Below are 18,103 nucleotides of genomic sequence, written 5' to 3'. Positions count from 1 at the left end.
AATGCTATTGGTGGTTGTTTAATGCAGAACTATGATAACTTACATCCTATATTATATGTAAGCAGAAAATTGTCAGAGGCAGAGAAAAAATATAGTGTCATTGAAAGAGAAGCCTTAGCTGTAATATGGGTAATTACTAAGCTAGAGAGCTATTTAATAGGAAGGAAATTCATATTATTAACTGATCATAAACCTATTCAGTATATACAGCAAAAGAGCATGAAAAACAGTCGTGTTTATAGATGGTTCTTAGCACTACAGGAGTATAAATTTGAAGTGAAAGCTATTAGTGGATCTGTGAATATTGTAGCTGATCTATTGTCTAGAATGACATTGAAATGAAATAATTTTGTAAATAAACTATGATTATAGTGATTATGTAATATATATTAATATATTGGCACAATTTATATGTTATGGAAAAGGGAGATAAGTAAAGTTTTTATTAAGCATTTAAAAGTAAGTATGGATATTTTTTTTTGTGTGAATCATTTCATATATCATTGACGAAAGTTAGTTCTATGGAAAAGGGTGAGTATAAAAGAAAAATGGACAAAAGCGTATAAAAGGGTGGTAAGAAAAAAAATTTATTGAATGTGTAAATAAAGTCTATAATTGTTTTTTTTGAAATATTGTATTTTATCAGATTACTGCCAGTGAAGAACATTTGTAATGTATGACGTGCCCATAAGATGCCACATTTTCCTTCATGATGAACTGTGTACTAATGAAGATGATTTTGGAATGTTATGAACTGTTATGAACATTGACATGAATATGAGGAACTGTCAAGATGAAGATGTCAAGATGAAGATGTCAAGATTTTATGTTTGTGGTCTTCCCCTTAAATTGAAAATGCCCTTGTAAGACTTGACAGTAGTGGAAAAATATTGACATATTTTTTTTTCAAGGGGGGGAGGAATCTGTTAGACACCTTATTTATATAGGTTAGTTATTTTAGTTATTTAGCGACGCACCATAGTAGACGCATATTGAACGGGACTAGTGACGTTTGGGATATGTTGGGTTAGAGACCGGAAAATCAGTTAGCGATAGAACATTCCAGGGTAACGACGTGTTTAGTGACAGAGACTTCTACTGTGGCCTTTTATCAGAATAAACCTATGTGAATCTGTTCATCATCGTTGACTACATCTCTTCACTTGTTAAAAAACTGATGTACTTATTTTTGTCTGACTTGTTGGTCAACTACAAGTAATACACCCGAACAATTATACTCAAACGCTTGCTGAGTAATTGGTTGACTTCAAGACAGCCTGAATAAGCAACATCACAATTTAGCGACAATAACGTCGTGACAAAAACAAAGATTAGGATTAGTTCTGAAATAAAGAAAACAGTTTATAAATTAGCGTCAGGGGCGGGATAGGTGTCAACATTGTCCCGGGCATTTCTATCCAGCCCACAAATTCCATACCATATGATGAGCATCCATTTCTAGGTCTACCTGACCTCACATATGAAGAGCATCCATTTCTAGGTCTACCTGTCCTCACATATGATGAGCATCCATTTCTAGGTCTACCTGACCTCACATATGATGAGCATCCATTTCTAGGTCTACCTGACCTCACATATGATGAGCATCCATTTCTAGGTCTACCTGTCCTCAAAATCTTTATGTTTGATAATGAATCGATACGCATGCATACAGTGAATTCTATATATTTATAAGAAATATATGTTGCTTTTAAATCGCTAAGTATGAATGCCCTGTGAGGCGCGGTGGCTGAGCGGTTAAGTGTAAAGATCATCTGTTTGTGGGCTTACGATTAACGAGGGTTTCATGTGGCCAGCACAACGACCAACCGCCTTTACTTTTTCCCGACTAATGTCATGTACCCATTGGAGCTGGGTGGGCTCAGAGGCGCCTAAAAAATTCCACCAGAATTGGAACCCGAGACCCCCGGTTCGGAAGCCAAGCGCTCTACCGCTCAGCCACTAAATAAAGTTTTAAGGTTACGACTACTTTCAATGAGTATCAGCTTACACTTCATCAATAATGTAGCACTGCACTGCTCTCTCAAACTTTTCATCATAAAACATCAACATCCAAGTCCCCCCCCCCCTTAAAATAAAACACCCTGAAACTGGGCTTATACTTACGCACAGGATACGCTCTGTTTTATTCTGCTGTAACAAGACACAAATACGGTATGTTGTTCCGGGGGATAAGGTATAAGGCTGGATGAACAGAGTGGGCTTGTTCATAGCCACTGGTAATGTGAGGCCAGTGATTCTAGAATACAATTTGGTCAGATCGACCTGGTGGGGAAAAGAAAGTCAAGAGTGATAAAAATTCGTTATGACTAGTCTGTGAATCTCAGGCACACAAAAACATTAAGTCACGCACACAAAAACATTAAGTCACGTATACAATTCAAATAATTTTCCAACTTAAGAAAATGAAAAGTCAAACTGGAAACGTAGATAACTGCAGGACTTGAAAAAAATCATATTTTATATATGTATATGTGTGTGTATATATAAATATATATATATATATATATATATATATATATATATATATATATATATATATATATATATATATATACACTCATTGAGATGCTACCTAGAGACAGGATAAGTACAGCGATTTAAGATCACAGGTCTGACGAGTCCAATAGCTACTCAGGCACATGACAAGTGCCCACATGCTGCAACGTCGCAGGTCAGTGTTGAAGACTATAATGATTGACTATTATGATTGACTATAATGATTGACTATAATGATTGACTATAATGATTGGTGGCATTCCAGCTCTGAAAGAAAAACAAGCAAATCGACTAAAATCTGCCTCCTTTTTCAACCAATCAGGGTGTACCTTAACCTGCTAAGTGTAAAGACATAAATGTTTCTCCAGAGTTTGAGTTTTGAGTTTTGGGCACAACGGCACAATTTAGGCCATGTCGTGTCCGTAATCCTTCAAGGATTACACTCCAGAATAGATGTCTGTATCCACAAGAAAAAGTGTTCTCTGAGATGAGCCAGAGTTGTTTTAAGACTGAAGGCCTCCAACAACAGCTGAATCTTTATCTTTACATTTATACTTATTCATCTGGCCTACATAGACAAGATTGACTTGGTGGTCGATGGCAGGTATTGTTGTAAAGGATGAGGTTAAAAAGAATACCTGTTTTTTGTTTATCTTTACAGCTTCATATGTGAAATGTTTGGCTGATAAGCATAAGCTACAATACTAGCAAACAAATGGGCTGAGTTCTCATTCCGATGTAGATCAGGCATTTTTACTCAGATCGGGCTGGAGCTGAGTTGCGTTTGCTGAAAGCATGGAAGTCTGCTTTATTCCCCTTTCCCGCCACTAGCCACTTCCTAGCATATCGACAAAAGAGATTACAGCAAAGCTTACAATGGCAGTAAAGTAAAGTTTCCCCTTTAGACCTTGTGGTTTATAGGGCAAATGATGTAAAGGTCATCTTTTTCGGTGGCCAGCACAACGACCAACCGCCTTAACATTTCCCCAACTAATGCCAGGTACCCATTAGAGCTGGGTGGACTTAGAGGCGCCCAAAGATCCAGAAATTAAATATCCCAGTCTTTACCAGGATTCGAACTTGGACCCCCAGTTCGGAAGCCAAGCGCTTTACCGCTCAGCCAGCGCGCCTCCTGTACAATGGCAGTGCTAATAAATAAATAAATTTGGTCCTGAGCAAAACACAGATATTTTGTAACTACAGTTGTACATACTATCCCGACTCTCTTGTTATTGATACATCTTGGAATGCTTCCAGCCTTGGACCTCACGTAGAAGACGCTTTCTACGCTCCAGGTGTACGTAGTGCTTTTGTCAAAGAGACACGAACGACGCTTGAAAGTCAGCTTGAGCTGTAGATAACACACCAGTAAACATCCATTGCCTACAGTTTTAATCACGAAATATATTGACATTTGATAGGAAATATCATGGAGTCCGATGGTTAAGGGTGAGAACCGGTGCCTACTGAGTGTATTCAAAAATATAAAATAACAACTTTGAAAATGATCCAGACTTTTTTTCTTCTAAACAGAATATATTTACGTCCACTTATCAATCTAGTCGCTCATGTGAAGTTTGTGACCCTCCCATCGAGCGCCTCCTCAGGTGGCGGATAGAGAAATGCCCTCCAGATGTGGTGGGTACCGGGGAATTTAAAATACCCGGGGTGGACCAAAACCAAACCTGCTGCCTTGCAGGAAGTTGGGGGGGGGGGTCACAAAGGCTAGGGGACCTTACCCGAAAATAAAGGCAGTTACCCATAGAGCCTGAAAGGGGGCAGCCCCCCCCCCCCACCCCCCTTTGCCTCAAGATCTATATGCGCAGGACTAACAACCCAGTCATAAAAAATATTGTTTTGAAAGCTAAAACACATTTGGAAAACCTGACTGATCGCAACGGAAAACGACCTATGCCTGGACATGCTTTTTTTTTTCATCATGGAAGGTGCTAAGTCTACTTATAGCAGGTGCCTCTCGTAGCTCTACGGAAAATCAGTTGGAAATATTCTGACATTCTCAGAACTAAGGAGTACACAATATTTTATAGTAATGACAGCACCAACAATTTAGGCACATGATTTGCTATTAAAAAGGAAATGGCAGGCAATGTTATCGGATTTAAACCTATAAATAAATAACTCTGCCTACTACCTGTAAGAGGGAAATTCTTTAACATAATATTTATAAACGCTCATGCGCCTACTGAAGATGCAGAAGATAACACTAAAGAAACCTTTTACGATGGATTGGAAAGAATTTATGATGAGGTACCAATGCATGACATCAAAATAGTCCTAAAAGATTTCAATGCAAAAATCGGAAAAGAACTAGCATTCAGACCAACAATCGGCAAAGAAAGCTTACATGAAGAGACCAACAATAATGGACTCAGAAAAATGAACGCCTATCAGCAGCATTATCTTATCTTATCTTATCTTCTTATCTTATATAATACAGACGTTACTTCAAAAAAGAAGATGATTACGTCCTACGCGTCATGCATTTAGTCATGCATATTAACCAATGACTTAAATTCTGCCAAGTCACTGGTTTTCCTGGCTAGCTCAGGCAACCCATTCCATGCTCTAATAGCACTAGGGAAGAAGGAGTATTTGTACAAATTTGTCCTAGCATATGGGACGAGGAATGTGCCTTTATCTTTGTGTCTTTCAGAGTATTTTATTAAATTTTGTTTTTGTATTTGAAGATTATGGTTCAGTGTTTGATGTGTGATTGCTACTTTACTTTTGAGCCTTCTGTCCTGAAGGCTTTCTAAATTTAGTGATTTTACTAAAGGTGTTACTCTAGTCAAATGTGAGTATTCGTTTGTTATGAATCGCACTGCTCTATTTTGTGTCTGTTCCAGTTTCTTAATGTTTTCTTGAGTTGAGGGGTCCCAAACAGAGGATGCATATTCTATTATTGGCCTAACCAAGGTTAAGGTTAGATTCCAATATAAGAATATTCACAAAGCGACCTGGATCTCGACTGATGGAAGCACCCGAAATCAAATGGATCATATGCACATAGATAAGAGACATGGATCTGATCTACTAGATTAAAGAAGTTTCAGAGGAACAGTTGCTGACTCAAACCACCTACAAGTAAACGCAAAATTTAGACAAAGAATAAGTAAAATACAAGACAAATAACATGTAATAATACGATTATCAATAACTTACAAAAAGATACAACAAACACTTATGAAAGATGCCATCGCCCCTCCCGACCCTACCAAATCGGCTAAAATACTAATAGGGGGGGGGGGCGAAATAATCTAAAAATAGGTTGAAATAAAAATAATTAGTATATATTATTAACATAAGTAATAAATTCGCACACAAATTGTGTGAATTCTATACTATAGAGGGCCAGTATAGCATCTTTCGAAAAAGAGGGCCAGTATAGCATCTTTCTAAATAGAGGGCTAGAATAGCATCTTTCTAAATAGAGGGCCAGTATAGCATCTTTCTAAATAAAGGGCTAGTATAGCATCTTTTTAAATAGAGGGCTAGTATAGCATCTTTCTAAATAGAGGGCCAGTATAGCATCTTTCTAAATAGAGGGCCAGTATAGCATCTTTCTAAATAGAGGGCCAGTATGGCATCTTTCTAAATAGAGGGCCAGTATAGCATCTTTCTAAATAGAGGGCCAATATAGCATCTTTCTAAATAGAGGCCCAGTATAGCATCTTTCTAAATAGAGGGCCAGTATAGCATCTTTCTAAATAGAGGGCCAATATAGCATCTTTCTAAATAGAGGGCCAGTATAGCATCTTTTTAAATAGAGGGCCAGTATAGCATCTTTTTAAATAGAGGGCCAGTATAGCATCTTTCTAAATAGAGGGCTAGTATAGCATCTTTCTAAATAGAGGGCCAGTATAGCATCTTTCTAAATAGAGGGCTAGTATAGCATCTTTTTAAATAGAGGGCTAGTATAGCATCTTTCTAAATAGAGGGCCAGTATAGCATCTTTCTAAATAGAGGGCTAGTATAGCATCTTTTTAAATAGAGGGCCAGTATAGCATCTTTCTAAATAGATGGCCAGTATAGCATCTTTCTAAATAGATGGCCAGTATAGCATCTGTCTAAATAGAGGGCTAGTATAGCATCTTTCTAAATAGAGGGCTAGTATAACATCTTTCTAAATAGAGGGCCAGTATAGCATCTTTCTAAATAGAGGGCCAGTATAGCCTCTTTTTAAATAGAGGGCTAGTATAACATCTTTCTAAATAGAGGGCCAGTATAGCATCTTTCTAAATAGAGGGCCAGTATAGCCTCTTTTTAAATAGAGGGCTAGTATAACATCTTTCTAAATAGAGGGCCAGTATAGCATCTTTCTAAATAGAGGGCCTGTATAGCATCTTTGATAAACTCCGCGCTCTTCCCCAAACAGATTCACAAAAGACCAGAGTGCATTGAGCAATCTAGACTAGCATAAAAACACGCTATAGATATTTTTTTAAAGCAATAATACTAATCATCTACAACGATCTCACGTGTGTTGGGCTGGCTGGGTTCAACATTGTTTCTCCAGCTGCAATGGTCACGGCATCTAGGAAGAGAATTAAATGAGAAGTTAATTTGTCTGCACCTCGTTAGTTTATGATTTACATTGTACGCTAAATAATAAATATTGAACAGTTCAAGTTTGTTTTTTTCAACACGCGGAGTTTTGCTTTTCCAGTACAAAGACTAGCATCAAACTGTGAAATACTTGCGATGAAAATATACTGTCGCTGTGTGGCTCTCGATCTCACTCAATTTTATAAGATTTCTGATGAATTCTGGGTAGAACTGGAGTTTTTTAGATACAAAGAATCGCGATGCCATTCTTCACTTATGCCCAGACCCCGATCTGGAGAGAGTTCTTAGGCACTAGACTCCTGCTTGCCTCTCTCTGCTCCTGAGTACATTTGCAGCTGCTATACTTCCTAATTGCATAAACTGTTTCTGTAATTCTCCATTTTTCTATTTTCTAGATTAATTTATTTTTAGCGGCCCCAGTTTAGTTATACAAAACTAGAAAAGATATTGAAAATCCGTTATCCTGATATTTTAAATCTTTCAAAGTTCTGATACAACGGCTAATTATTTTTTTTTTCTAAAAGTAAATATGAAAGCAGGTTTTTAAAAATAAAAATACTACATTTTTACAACTATTCACTACTAAAGAAACTTTGGATACTTTTAGTAAGAAAGGTCAGACTGCGGTTTATGTTTTACACATTTATGCAAACAAAAATTAAATGCTTTCTAAAAACTTTTATTTTTTAATATTTTCTGTCAGGATTTTGTGATTTTACCATCACCAAAGTGATACAAGACACCGATAGTAAAGACAAACAGATACAAACACTCTTTTGTTCCCCTGGCAATCAAATCATTAAACAAGAACAATCTGATATAAACTTTGTCAAATGTTAATTATGAGTGCGTCTGGTGTGAATGTACACTTTGGTTTCTTATAGTTATAATATTTTTTGTTTGGTGAAATGCACAAATTGTAAGACAAATTTCCAAACGGACAATAAAGATTATTATTATTATTATTAAATCGGCTACTTATATTTAAACAAAACTGTTTTATTTTTATTTTAAACGAGAAAGTATCTTTTTAGTATGCACTTTTGTTGATTCTAATTTAAAGCAACAATTAATAAGCAGTGTTTTATATCCTATTATTCACGTGAAGATCCTGAGGCCTTAAATAAAAGATAGGCCTCTTACAAAATAATTAAATTAATTAGATAAATAACATCAGTTATGCCAGGTTCACATTGAACTATATCTCCATAACTATCAGTTCATTCAATATTAACAATATAATAAATCTCCGTATTTGGTGTTATCAAGTCGTTAGTCTAACTATCAATACAACAGTATCGGCAACACTTTTGACACGAGCACATCTTTTCTTTTTGTATCGACGGAGGGTTGTAGTTGTTGATAGTTTGTAGTTCTGATATTCTTGCTGAAAATATTGAAACCTGTCTTTTCACCTGCCTGAGCGGACCACCTCTATCGCCGATTTTAAGTTTGTGTTTCAACACAAACATTGTAACCTACTTTATTTCAAAGACACATTTTAGATGAGACTTTAACTCTGTACAAATGTTGGAGATACCCTGTTAAAATGCCTGGACACACTGAAAACCATACCTACCCACATCATTGACACTGAAGGAGGCAGTCTCCAGGCATTCCTTGCCACCAAACTGACTTGAGATTGTAATGTTCACGGATGCTAAGTTCTTCTAATGGAGAGACAATGCAAAGATTGTTTTTTTAATTCTGTGTGTGTGTGTTTGAGGGAAGGTTATGTTATGGTCCTAACAATAAAATGGAGTATCCAATCACAGCATCACTGGAATCTTTTGGGATAAGTTGGGACAGACATACCCCCCCCCCCTGTTTTAGCGGCTCTAGTTCTTTTCTAGTTGTGTTTACAACATCCCCATTCCGAACCGTTACTTAATTCAAATTAGCATATTGTTAAGACGTAGGTTCAAAAAGTAAAAAAAAATAAGAACTCGCCAATTCCCCTGGCGACGCTATCACTCTGAAGACATCTCGCCGAAGCCCAATCCAGTTGTAATGAGTCAAAAATCGCGGTAAAAGAAATATTTTCACGATATTAAAAATCGAATTCATATACACATATATCCACAAACACAAAGAACATTTTCTTTCTCAATCGAGAAAAACAAATATGTCCCTTAGCACCACTCTCACTGACGTCATTTACGATCTCCAGCGGAAACAAGATGTCAAGCTATTTGGCACTCGGAAGAAAGGTCAAGGTCAAGATGTCAAGCTACTTCACTTTAGGAATAAATGTCAAGATGTCAAGCTACTTCACTTTAGGAAGAAAGGTCAAGATGTCAAGCTACTTCACTTTATGAATAAAGGCCAAGATGTCAAGCTACTTCACTTTATGAATAAAGGTCAAGATGTCAAGCTACTTCACTTTAGGAATAAAGGCCAAGATGTCAAGCTACTTCACTTTAGGAATAAAGGCCAAGATGTCAAGCTACTTCACTTTAGGAATAAAGGTCAAGATGTCAAGCTACTTCACTTTATGAATAAAGGTCAAGATGTCAAGCTACTTCACTTTAGGAATAAAGGTCAAGATGTCAAGCTACTTCACTTTAGGAATAAAAGTCAAGATGTCAAGCTACTTCACTTTATGAATAAAGGTCAAGATGTCAAGCTACTTCACTTTAGGAATAAAGTCCAAGATGTCAAGCTACTTCACTTTAGGAAGAAAGGCCAAGATGTCAAGCTACTTCACTTTGGGAAGAAAGGCCAAGATGTCAAGCTACTTCACTTTAGGAATAAAGGTCAAGATGTCAAGCTACTTCACTTTAGGAATAAAGGCCAAGATGTCAAGCTACTTTACTTTAGGAATAAAGGTCAAGATGTCAAGCTACTTCACTTTAGGAAGAAAGGCCAAGATGTCAAGCTACTTCACTTTATGAATAAAGGTCAAGATGTCAAGCTACTTCACTTTAGGAAGAAAGGCCAAGATGTCAAGCTACTTCACTTTATGAATAAAGGCCAAGATGTCAAGCTACTTCACTTTGGGAAGAAAGGCCAAGATGTCAAGCTACTTCACTTTAGGAATAAAGGTCAAGATGTCAAGCTACTTCACTTTAGGAATAAAGGCCAAGATGTCAAGCTACTTTACTTTAGGAATAAAGGTCAAGATGTCAAGCTACTTCACTTTAGGAAGAAAGGCCAAGATGTCAAGCTACTTCACTTTGTGAATAAAGGCCAAGATGTCAAGCTACTTCACTTTAGGAATTAAGGCCAAGATGTCAAGCTACTTCACTTAAGGAATAAAGGCCAAGATGTCAAGCTACTTCACTTTAGGAATAAAGGCCAAGATGTCAAGCTACTTCACTTTAGGAATAAAGGTCAAGATGTCAAGCTACTTCACTTTATGAATAAAGGTCAAGATGTCAAGCTACTTCACTTTAGGAATAAAGGTCAAGATGTCAAGCTACTTCACTTTAGGAATAAAAGTCAAGATGTCAAGCTACTTCACTTTATGAATAAAGGTCAAGATGTCAAGCTACTTCACTTTAGGAATAAAGTCCAAGATGTCAAGCTACTTCACTTTAGGAAGAAAGGCCAAGATGTCAAGCTACTTCACTTTGGGAAGAAAGGCCAAGATGTCAAGCTACTTCACTTTAGGAATAAAGGTCAAGATGTCAAGCTACTTCACTTTAGGAATAAAGGCCAAGATGTCAAGCTACTTTACTTTAGGAATAAAGGTCAAGATGTCAAGCTACTTCACTTTAGGAAGAAAGGCCAAGATGTCAAGCTACTTCACTTTATGAATAAAGGTCAAGATGTCAAGCTACTTCACTTTAGGAAGAAAGGCCAAGATGTCAAGCTACTTCACTTTGTGAATAAAGGCCAAGATGTCAAGCTACTTCACTTTGGGAAGAAAGGCCAAGATGTCAAGCTACTTCACTTTAGGAATAAAGGTCAAGATGTCAAGCTACTTCACTTTAGGAATAAAGGCCAAGATGTCAAGCTACTTTACTTTAGGAATAAAGGTCAAGATGTCAAGCTACTTCACTTTAGGAAGAAAGGCCAAGATGTCAAGCTACTTCACTTTGTGAATAAAGGCCAAGATGTCAAGCTACTTCACTTTAGGAATTAAGGCCAAGATGTCAAGCTACTTCACTTTAGGAATAAAGGCCAAGATGTCAAGCTACTTCACTTTAGGAAGAAAGGCCAAGATGTCAAGCTACTTTACTTTATGAATAAAGGCCAAGATGTCAAGCTACTTCACTTTAGGAAGAAAGGTCAAGATGTCAAGCTACTTCACTTTATGAATAAAGGCCAAGATGTCAAGCTACTTCACTTTAGGAAGAAAGGCCAAGATGTCAAGCTACTTCGCACTAGGAAGAAAGGTCAAGATGTCAAGCTACTTCACTTTAGGAATAAAGGCTAAGATGTCAAGCTACTTCGCACGCGGAAAGAAAGGTCAAGGTCAAGATGTCAAGCTACTTTGCACTAGGAAGAAAGGTCAAGGTAATAAAATCAAGCTACTTCGCATTCGGAAGAAAGGTTAGTGTGTGGTTGGGGGGGGGGGAGCAGGTTTACAGCAGCATAAAACACAACACAATATCGTTTAGTCTTACCATCTTCAGTTTCTTTGTATGAGTCAATTGCGGTCTGACATACACAGAGTAATTGCCCTCTTCAGCTATCGTAAATTGAAATATACGAACATTCCTGGAAATTTAGTTGAATAAAAATGAACCTTTTTAAAAAAAAAACAACTAAAAATAGTTACTGCTAGTCAGGAGGCAAAATCGGAGTCAAAATTGACCATTGAATTTTTTAATGCAATCTGTGCCTTACATTGCGTTACTTGTTAAAGGCATCCAGTCGTAACCGTCCACACTTGTTTGAAAATGTACAAAAACTGAACACTCGATTCTATGTCATAAACATGTCTATGTTATTATACAACGCAATTCATTAATACCTAGCTCTGCATCATGCAATATCTACCAGGCACTTGGTAAAGTAGTAAAGTTCCACTTTCAAACCTTGTCATCTATTGGGCAGATGATGTAAATGTCATCTGTTTTTTTGGCCAATGGCAAGCACAATGACCAACAACCTTTACTTTCCCCAACTTAAGTCAGGTATCCTTAAGAGTTGGGCATCGGTGCCCACCTGGATGATGAGTAGTCAAATTCAAGTCTTTTTTTTTGCACCATCAAATTAATTGAAATCCAAATAGAAACTGAACGAGTAGTGCTTCCACTGGAGACTGAAGAACAGATGTAAAGATAAGGTAATATATTAGAAAACTAGCCTAGGCGTATCAGGAATTGGTGGCCGACCATGGATGCGCACGCCTCTGAATTCAGAGTAGTCATATCTTAGCCACTTTGTTACGCCTTCAAATTAATTAACTTCTCTTGTAAGTAACAACTTAACAAGTAGTGTTTCCACTGAAGTACATTTGTAGGGATATGCTATTATTGTAAGAAAATAAAATAGGCAAATCTGTAGTTCATGTCCGACTATGTACGCTTTATTATAGGCTTGCAATGCTTTGCACTATAAATAGTATAAAGGGAATAGCTCGTTGGTCGTGACGATTTCTTTTCATTTGCACATAATTCTAGTTATTATTATATTTGGTTAAAGTCTAGAATATGATACGTGTTGTTGTTTTTTTTTGGCCTTGGAGGAGAGATCTTTGCCAATTCTCTTTTGAAGTGATCAATGTTCTAGTTTCTTTGGACAAAAGTAAAGAGTGTAAATGTATTAACGTCGGTGTTAGCGCTCGATAAAATAGCTGGTGAAACACTTCCACCAGTTTACGATAGAAGAGATAATTATCTTCACTAGCCATTGTCAAAAAGTTGATTTGTATCAGCGGAGCACTGGCAGCAGCAAGAAACAAAAACATACAAGCAGTAGCATCTTGAATTAACTGTATTGGCTGGGCATTTTGGTGATGAAGTTGCAGATATCTCAGGCACTGAGCAGATGTTTTGGGGCGTTAGGTTATTTTTTTTTTTATTGCGAATGTATTTGAGAAAAAACGTCATTTGTTTTGTTTCTGTGGTTCAGAGAGACGCACTGCATGTGTCTAACGTCTTTGTCAGCGAATACATTATGTACAGTCTAGACATGGACACACTACTCGGCTGCCCCCTTGATGGCTAGCATTCATAAACTGTCCAAAGCGAGAGAGTTGGTGATAAATTTACCTTTTGTGTGAGAGACAATGGACTAAGAAATACGAATCCTATCACGCTTTAAGTCAAACCTTGAGTAGATATTTGACCGTTTGGCGGATCTTAAAATAATGGCTGCGTGAAACCAAACAAACTGCACATGTGTAATCATTGCCCTGCTCTTCACGTGTTTCTGATTGGTCTTTTTATTGTCATCAATAATTCGTCATTTCTTGAACCATTTTTCCTGATGTTGGAGTCTATCCAACTTAACATAGTGGCCACTCAACAGCACATCACATAATCAAAAACCAATTTAACCATGCAGAGTAACAAGTCAGAGATGGCATCTTGAGGAAGGCGAGACCCTGGCCGAAAACCTTGTTATCGGGTATTGAGTTGGTGCTGCCGAGAATTAGCAGTCGACTGACACACCAAGCAAAAGTTATTACAGAACACAGCTTTACATTACGTACATTGATTTGTTTGTTTCTTTATTAGGTCTCGCTTCTCGAGCAATAATGTTCAGTTCAATTTGTTTTGTCTTCAGCCTAAAACGATGCAAGATCTTCAACGCAAAGAAGAATATCAGTAACTGGGCGACAAGCGTTCATCGCAATCTGGCCCATCGCGATGAGAAGCAATTCATTAGTAAAGTTATTCACAGTTTCGGCAGCCACAGTTCATGTTTGCAATATGTGTCTGATTGAACGTAGGGAGGCACGGGCAGTGTGGATAGGTTAAAAAAGTATACAGTAAATATTTTGTCAACTTGCTTAGTTTTTTTTTATTTTTACTTCTTGAAAACAAAGTATTTACTGTGCACTTAATATCGCTTAGCTATAGGGGCCCGGTGGGCAGTTCTTTTCTTTTATATTCTCCGTAAAAAAAAGGTTGAAGCTACGACTATGAGCCATAGGGAGCAGCTTGCACCACCCTCCTGCAAAATCCTGCGAACGCCCATGGAGTTGGATGGACTCATGGGCACTCAAAAAATCCTTAAATTCAAAACCCCAGACTTCACGAAGATTCCAGCCCAGGACCCAAGTTATGAAACACATGATCACTCATCCACCACCCTCCGTTAATAGGCAGTGGCACTATGCTCCGTTAATAGGCACTATGCTCCGTTAATAGGCACTACGCTCCGTTAAAGAATTCTATTTCTCCAGATGGACAGGTTATCCCATTATCGTACCCACTGATGTCCCAAACTTGATTTCCCCTTGGAGAGTCGGACCCAACTAACTCCCACGTACAAACCGGCACCGCTACAGCCCATCCAGTGGAAAGAAATGAAAAAAAAAAAATGTGTGTCTGCTGAATTCGGGATTTGAACACCATACCCCTTGATAATTATGGTATTATCCAGATTTACCTCCTCTGAAGTGTTTTTTAAATGGCGGTGTATTTTAATTTTTAAAAATGTGCCTCTGTAATTTAAAAAATTAGACGTATAAATTTCAGAAAACAAACAAGGTAAATAAAAACGAAATACTTATTTCTAAAAAGACACTACCTCCTTTAAACATCTTATAGAGTGATTGTTGTTGTCTTAATTTAAAAACAATAGAACATTTCTTTTACACGCCCACCACCCACCTTCTCCTCTCGAAAGAATCTTGGTAAATCGAATGTATAGTTCATCTAGAATCTATACTTTATAATATCCCAGTGATAGGCCTTTAGATCTATGCTTAGAAGACGATATGCAACATATTTCTGAACATTAGCCGGGTAAAAAATGTTCTATTTTTTTTTTAAATATAGCATCTATTAGTGATTAAGAGAAACAGAATCGCTGTATAAAGGAGGTATTGTCTTTTTTTTAAAGTATTTTTATTTTGTTTTTCTTGTTTCAAAATAAAATACTGCTGGTTCAAATACCTGTATTCTCTAGGAGCTTGCACAGCTATCAATGTTCCGTCCTGGAGCTCAAGTGGTAACTTCTGATGATCGGATTCAGGTGTTAGGCATAACTGTACAGTTTTTCTAACATATCCAGTAATTTAGGATAAAATTTAATGCATACAGTAATCTAGGACACCATTTAACATATACATCAATTGAGGAAGACATTTAACATATACAGTAATTAAGGACAACATTTAAAATATCCAGAAATTTAGGAAAACATTTAAAATATCCAGTAATTTAGGTCAACATTTAGCATGTCCAGTAATTTAACAAATCCAGTACTTAAAGACAACAATTAACTTATCCAGTGCTTAAGACAACTGTTAACCACCCAGTGATTCAGGACAACATCTAACATATTTAGTGCTTGCACTGGACAGACGCCCCCATTAATATTTCTGTCAAAACATTTTATATCTATATCTCTATAATAATTCAGGGCAGCATTTAACATATCCTGTAATTTAGGAAAACATTTAACATATGCGGTACTTTAGGACAAAATTTAACATATTCAGTGCTTAAAGACAACATTTAACAAATCCAGTACTTAAAGACAACAATTAACATATCCAGTGCTTAAAGACAACAATTAACATATCCAGTGCTTAAAGACAACTGTTAACCACCCAGTGATTCAGGACAACATATAACATATTTAGTGCTTGCACTGAACAGACGCCACTATGAATATTTCTGTCAAAACATTTTTACTTCGAAATAAAACTCAAATCTCCACAGGCCGACGGTTAACGAGGATGTTACGTGGCCAACGCAATGATCATTACTCCTCCATAGTATGAGAAGGTACTTATCAGGGGAGGTCTAAAAAATCCCAATGCCAGGATTATAACTCGGGACCCTTCGGTTTGGAAGCCAAGCGCTGCATTCTTTGCCGAGTGTCGAGATTATTTCACATTTATTACCCTTTGACCAACGGAAAAGCTTTTACCCAGGAATGAGATATCGACTCTTTAAGTTCACCGACCCCTCTGCTTGGAGGCCCGCATCAACAAGATGATGTTGTAATCACATCTGTTTCCATTAAACACGTCTCCTTGAGCCAACGCTATTTGTGCCCACATCCTGTGTGAGGTCTGACACTCCATGTTCCTATAATGTACGGCCTATATTCGTGGGAGGACCATCACCACACTTATCACGTCAGCTGGAGAACGGCTAGGCAGATGGGACTTGGTTAGCATACCTTACTTACACCCCCCCCCACACACACACACGTGCCATATATGTTCCAATCAGCATCTTTGATGCACATTTATTTAGATCGCAATATTATTCACTAAAATAACTAACTGTAATTAAACGTATCCATACTAACAAAAGGGAATATACTCTTAACTTTCATGTAATTTTTGTCGCGCTCTATTGCTCTCCCCTTTTTATTTTAAACATTATCTAGTTTCATTTTGTTTTCCTATAAACTTTGTTAAGCAAAAACATCAAACGAAACTAATTAGTTCAACATAAAATCAATTACTTATTCTACTCACAGTGGATTGTGGGAGATGACCTGGGCGTAAAATACAGATTTCGTTTCATCGAGGAAAAGATTTGCAGAGAACCGGACGTAGAACCACAAAGGTTGGCCAGGATTACCTTCTCTTTGATGAGCTTCCAATTCAAACACTGAGTAAGATGAACCACAAGATATTAATAAGAGAACTATTAAATACTATCAAGACATTGTTTTTTTGTTTTTTTTTTACTAAATACTATTAAATACTAAATACACTACTTCCTACAAATTATGAATGCAGAGCTAGTGCCGAGAAAGACTTCATATGTATCACCTACAAATACCGCACCATAAATGAGGAAATTTGAAACAGGATTACAGAGACTATATAGGTCCACGGTGACCTGCTGACCAGTGTAAAAAAAAACGAAAACTGAAACTGTATGGCCATTTCAAGAGGTCTTCGCGTTGGAAAAAACCTTCCTTCAGGGAACAGTACCAGGGAAAAGAAGAATAGGCAGAAGATGTTTAATTTTGCCTTATATTCATTTAGCGTGAACATTCTCTTTAGACACAGATTTATACATTCCTGGGCCCCAATCAATTGTGTAAGAGAATCAGGATTTAAAAAAAAAATCTGAAGCTTGGAAGGTTGAATGCAAACTGATTAAACTATACTTGCTGGGTAATTAATTTAGTTTATTTTAATTATTTAAATTTACAAAAATATTTAAGTATACCTTCTTTTTACTTGACTAAATAGAAAATAGAAAAGAAAATTAGACCTAATTGAAAAAGAGAAATATGTCTAATGCAGCAATAAACTTTTGGGGGTTAATGGGCTAATTCACTGGTTAAAAAATTATGTTAGGTTGATCGTTAAATTGCCGAGTGGGGGGGGGGGGGCGATGATTGCAGTACTTTTAATTTCAAGCTTTTTAAATATTTCTTTATGGAAACAAATATTGGTAAATATTTAGATTCTAATTAAGAATTAACTATCTTTGTAATGTAGACGATGTTAATACACAAACTCAGACAGCATTAAGGAAAAAACAAACACACACACAAACAGAAGCTTATATAAAGAAGGCACTGAACAATCAGTTCCATTTGTCTAGTCTTAGCACTGCAAGGTTTATTCCTTGGGGGGGGGGGGGGCGATCACCCCTACTCCCCCCCCCCTCTTGGGTCCGCCAGTGCGTCCTACGTCCTCATGCATCTAATCATGCATGTTAACCAATGACAAAAATGTTTGGCCTTAAATTACTTAAAAGTAAAGTTAAAGTTTGAGACTGTAACAAAATATCGATCTAATTAACTTGTACGATTACGGATTGGTAAAGAGATATTTATCACAACATTGTGTCTGATGCTTACGTATTTTGTTCCCATATAAAGAAGTGATCACAACAAAATATATCACTAAGCTTTTGTAACAATTCATTTCTAATTCTCTTTCAATATCTGC

At 37.0% G+C, this 18,103-nt stretch overlaps 1 protein-coding gene across 1 annotated transcript in view; it reads right to left on the bottom strand.

The window, feature by feature from the left end:
- LOC106063215 (uncharacterized) overlaps positions 1 to 18,103 on the bottom strand; it is an 82,329-nt gene extending 64,226 nt beyond the window's left edge. Inside the window, exons 1-8 of the mRNA XM_056004316.1 lie at positions 18,013 to 18,103; positions 16,667 to 16,802; positions 15,126 to 15,230; positions 11,679 to 11,772; positions 8,687 to 8,777; positions 7,020 to 7,075; positions 3,734 to 3,871; positions 2,128 to 2,286 (exon numbers count right to left, since the gene is read on the bottom strand). Coding sequence (XP_055860291.1) covers positions 2,128 to 2,286; positions 3,734 to 3,871; positions 7,020 to 7,075; positions 8,687 to 8,777; positions 11,679 to 11,772; positions 15,126 to 15,230; positions 16,667 to 16,802; positions 18,013 to 18,079 — 846 coding nt within the window. The 5' untranslated portion in view covers positions 18,080 to 18,103. The remainder of the gene's footprint in view (positions 1 to 2,127; positions 2,287 to 3,733; positions 3,872 to 7,019; positions 7,076 to 8,686; positions 8,778 to 11,678; positions 11,773 to 15,125; positions 15,231 to 16,666; positions 16,803 to 18,012) is intronic.

Source organism: Biomphalaria glabrata, chromosome 11 (assembly GCF_947242115.1).
Source record: "Biomphalaria glabrata chromosome 11, xgBioGlab47.1, whole genome shotgun sequence".
In the NCBI taxonomy this organism is placed as follows: domain Eukaryota; kingdom Metazoa; phylum Mollusca; class Gastropoda; family Planorbidae; genus Biomphalaria; species Biomphalaria glabrata.
Note: the sequence above shows the minus strand (reverse complement) of the source record. Positions and strands in the feature narration are given on the sequence as shown.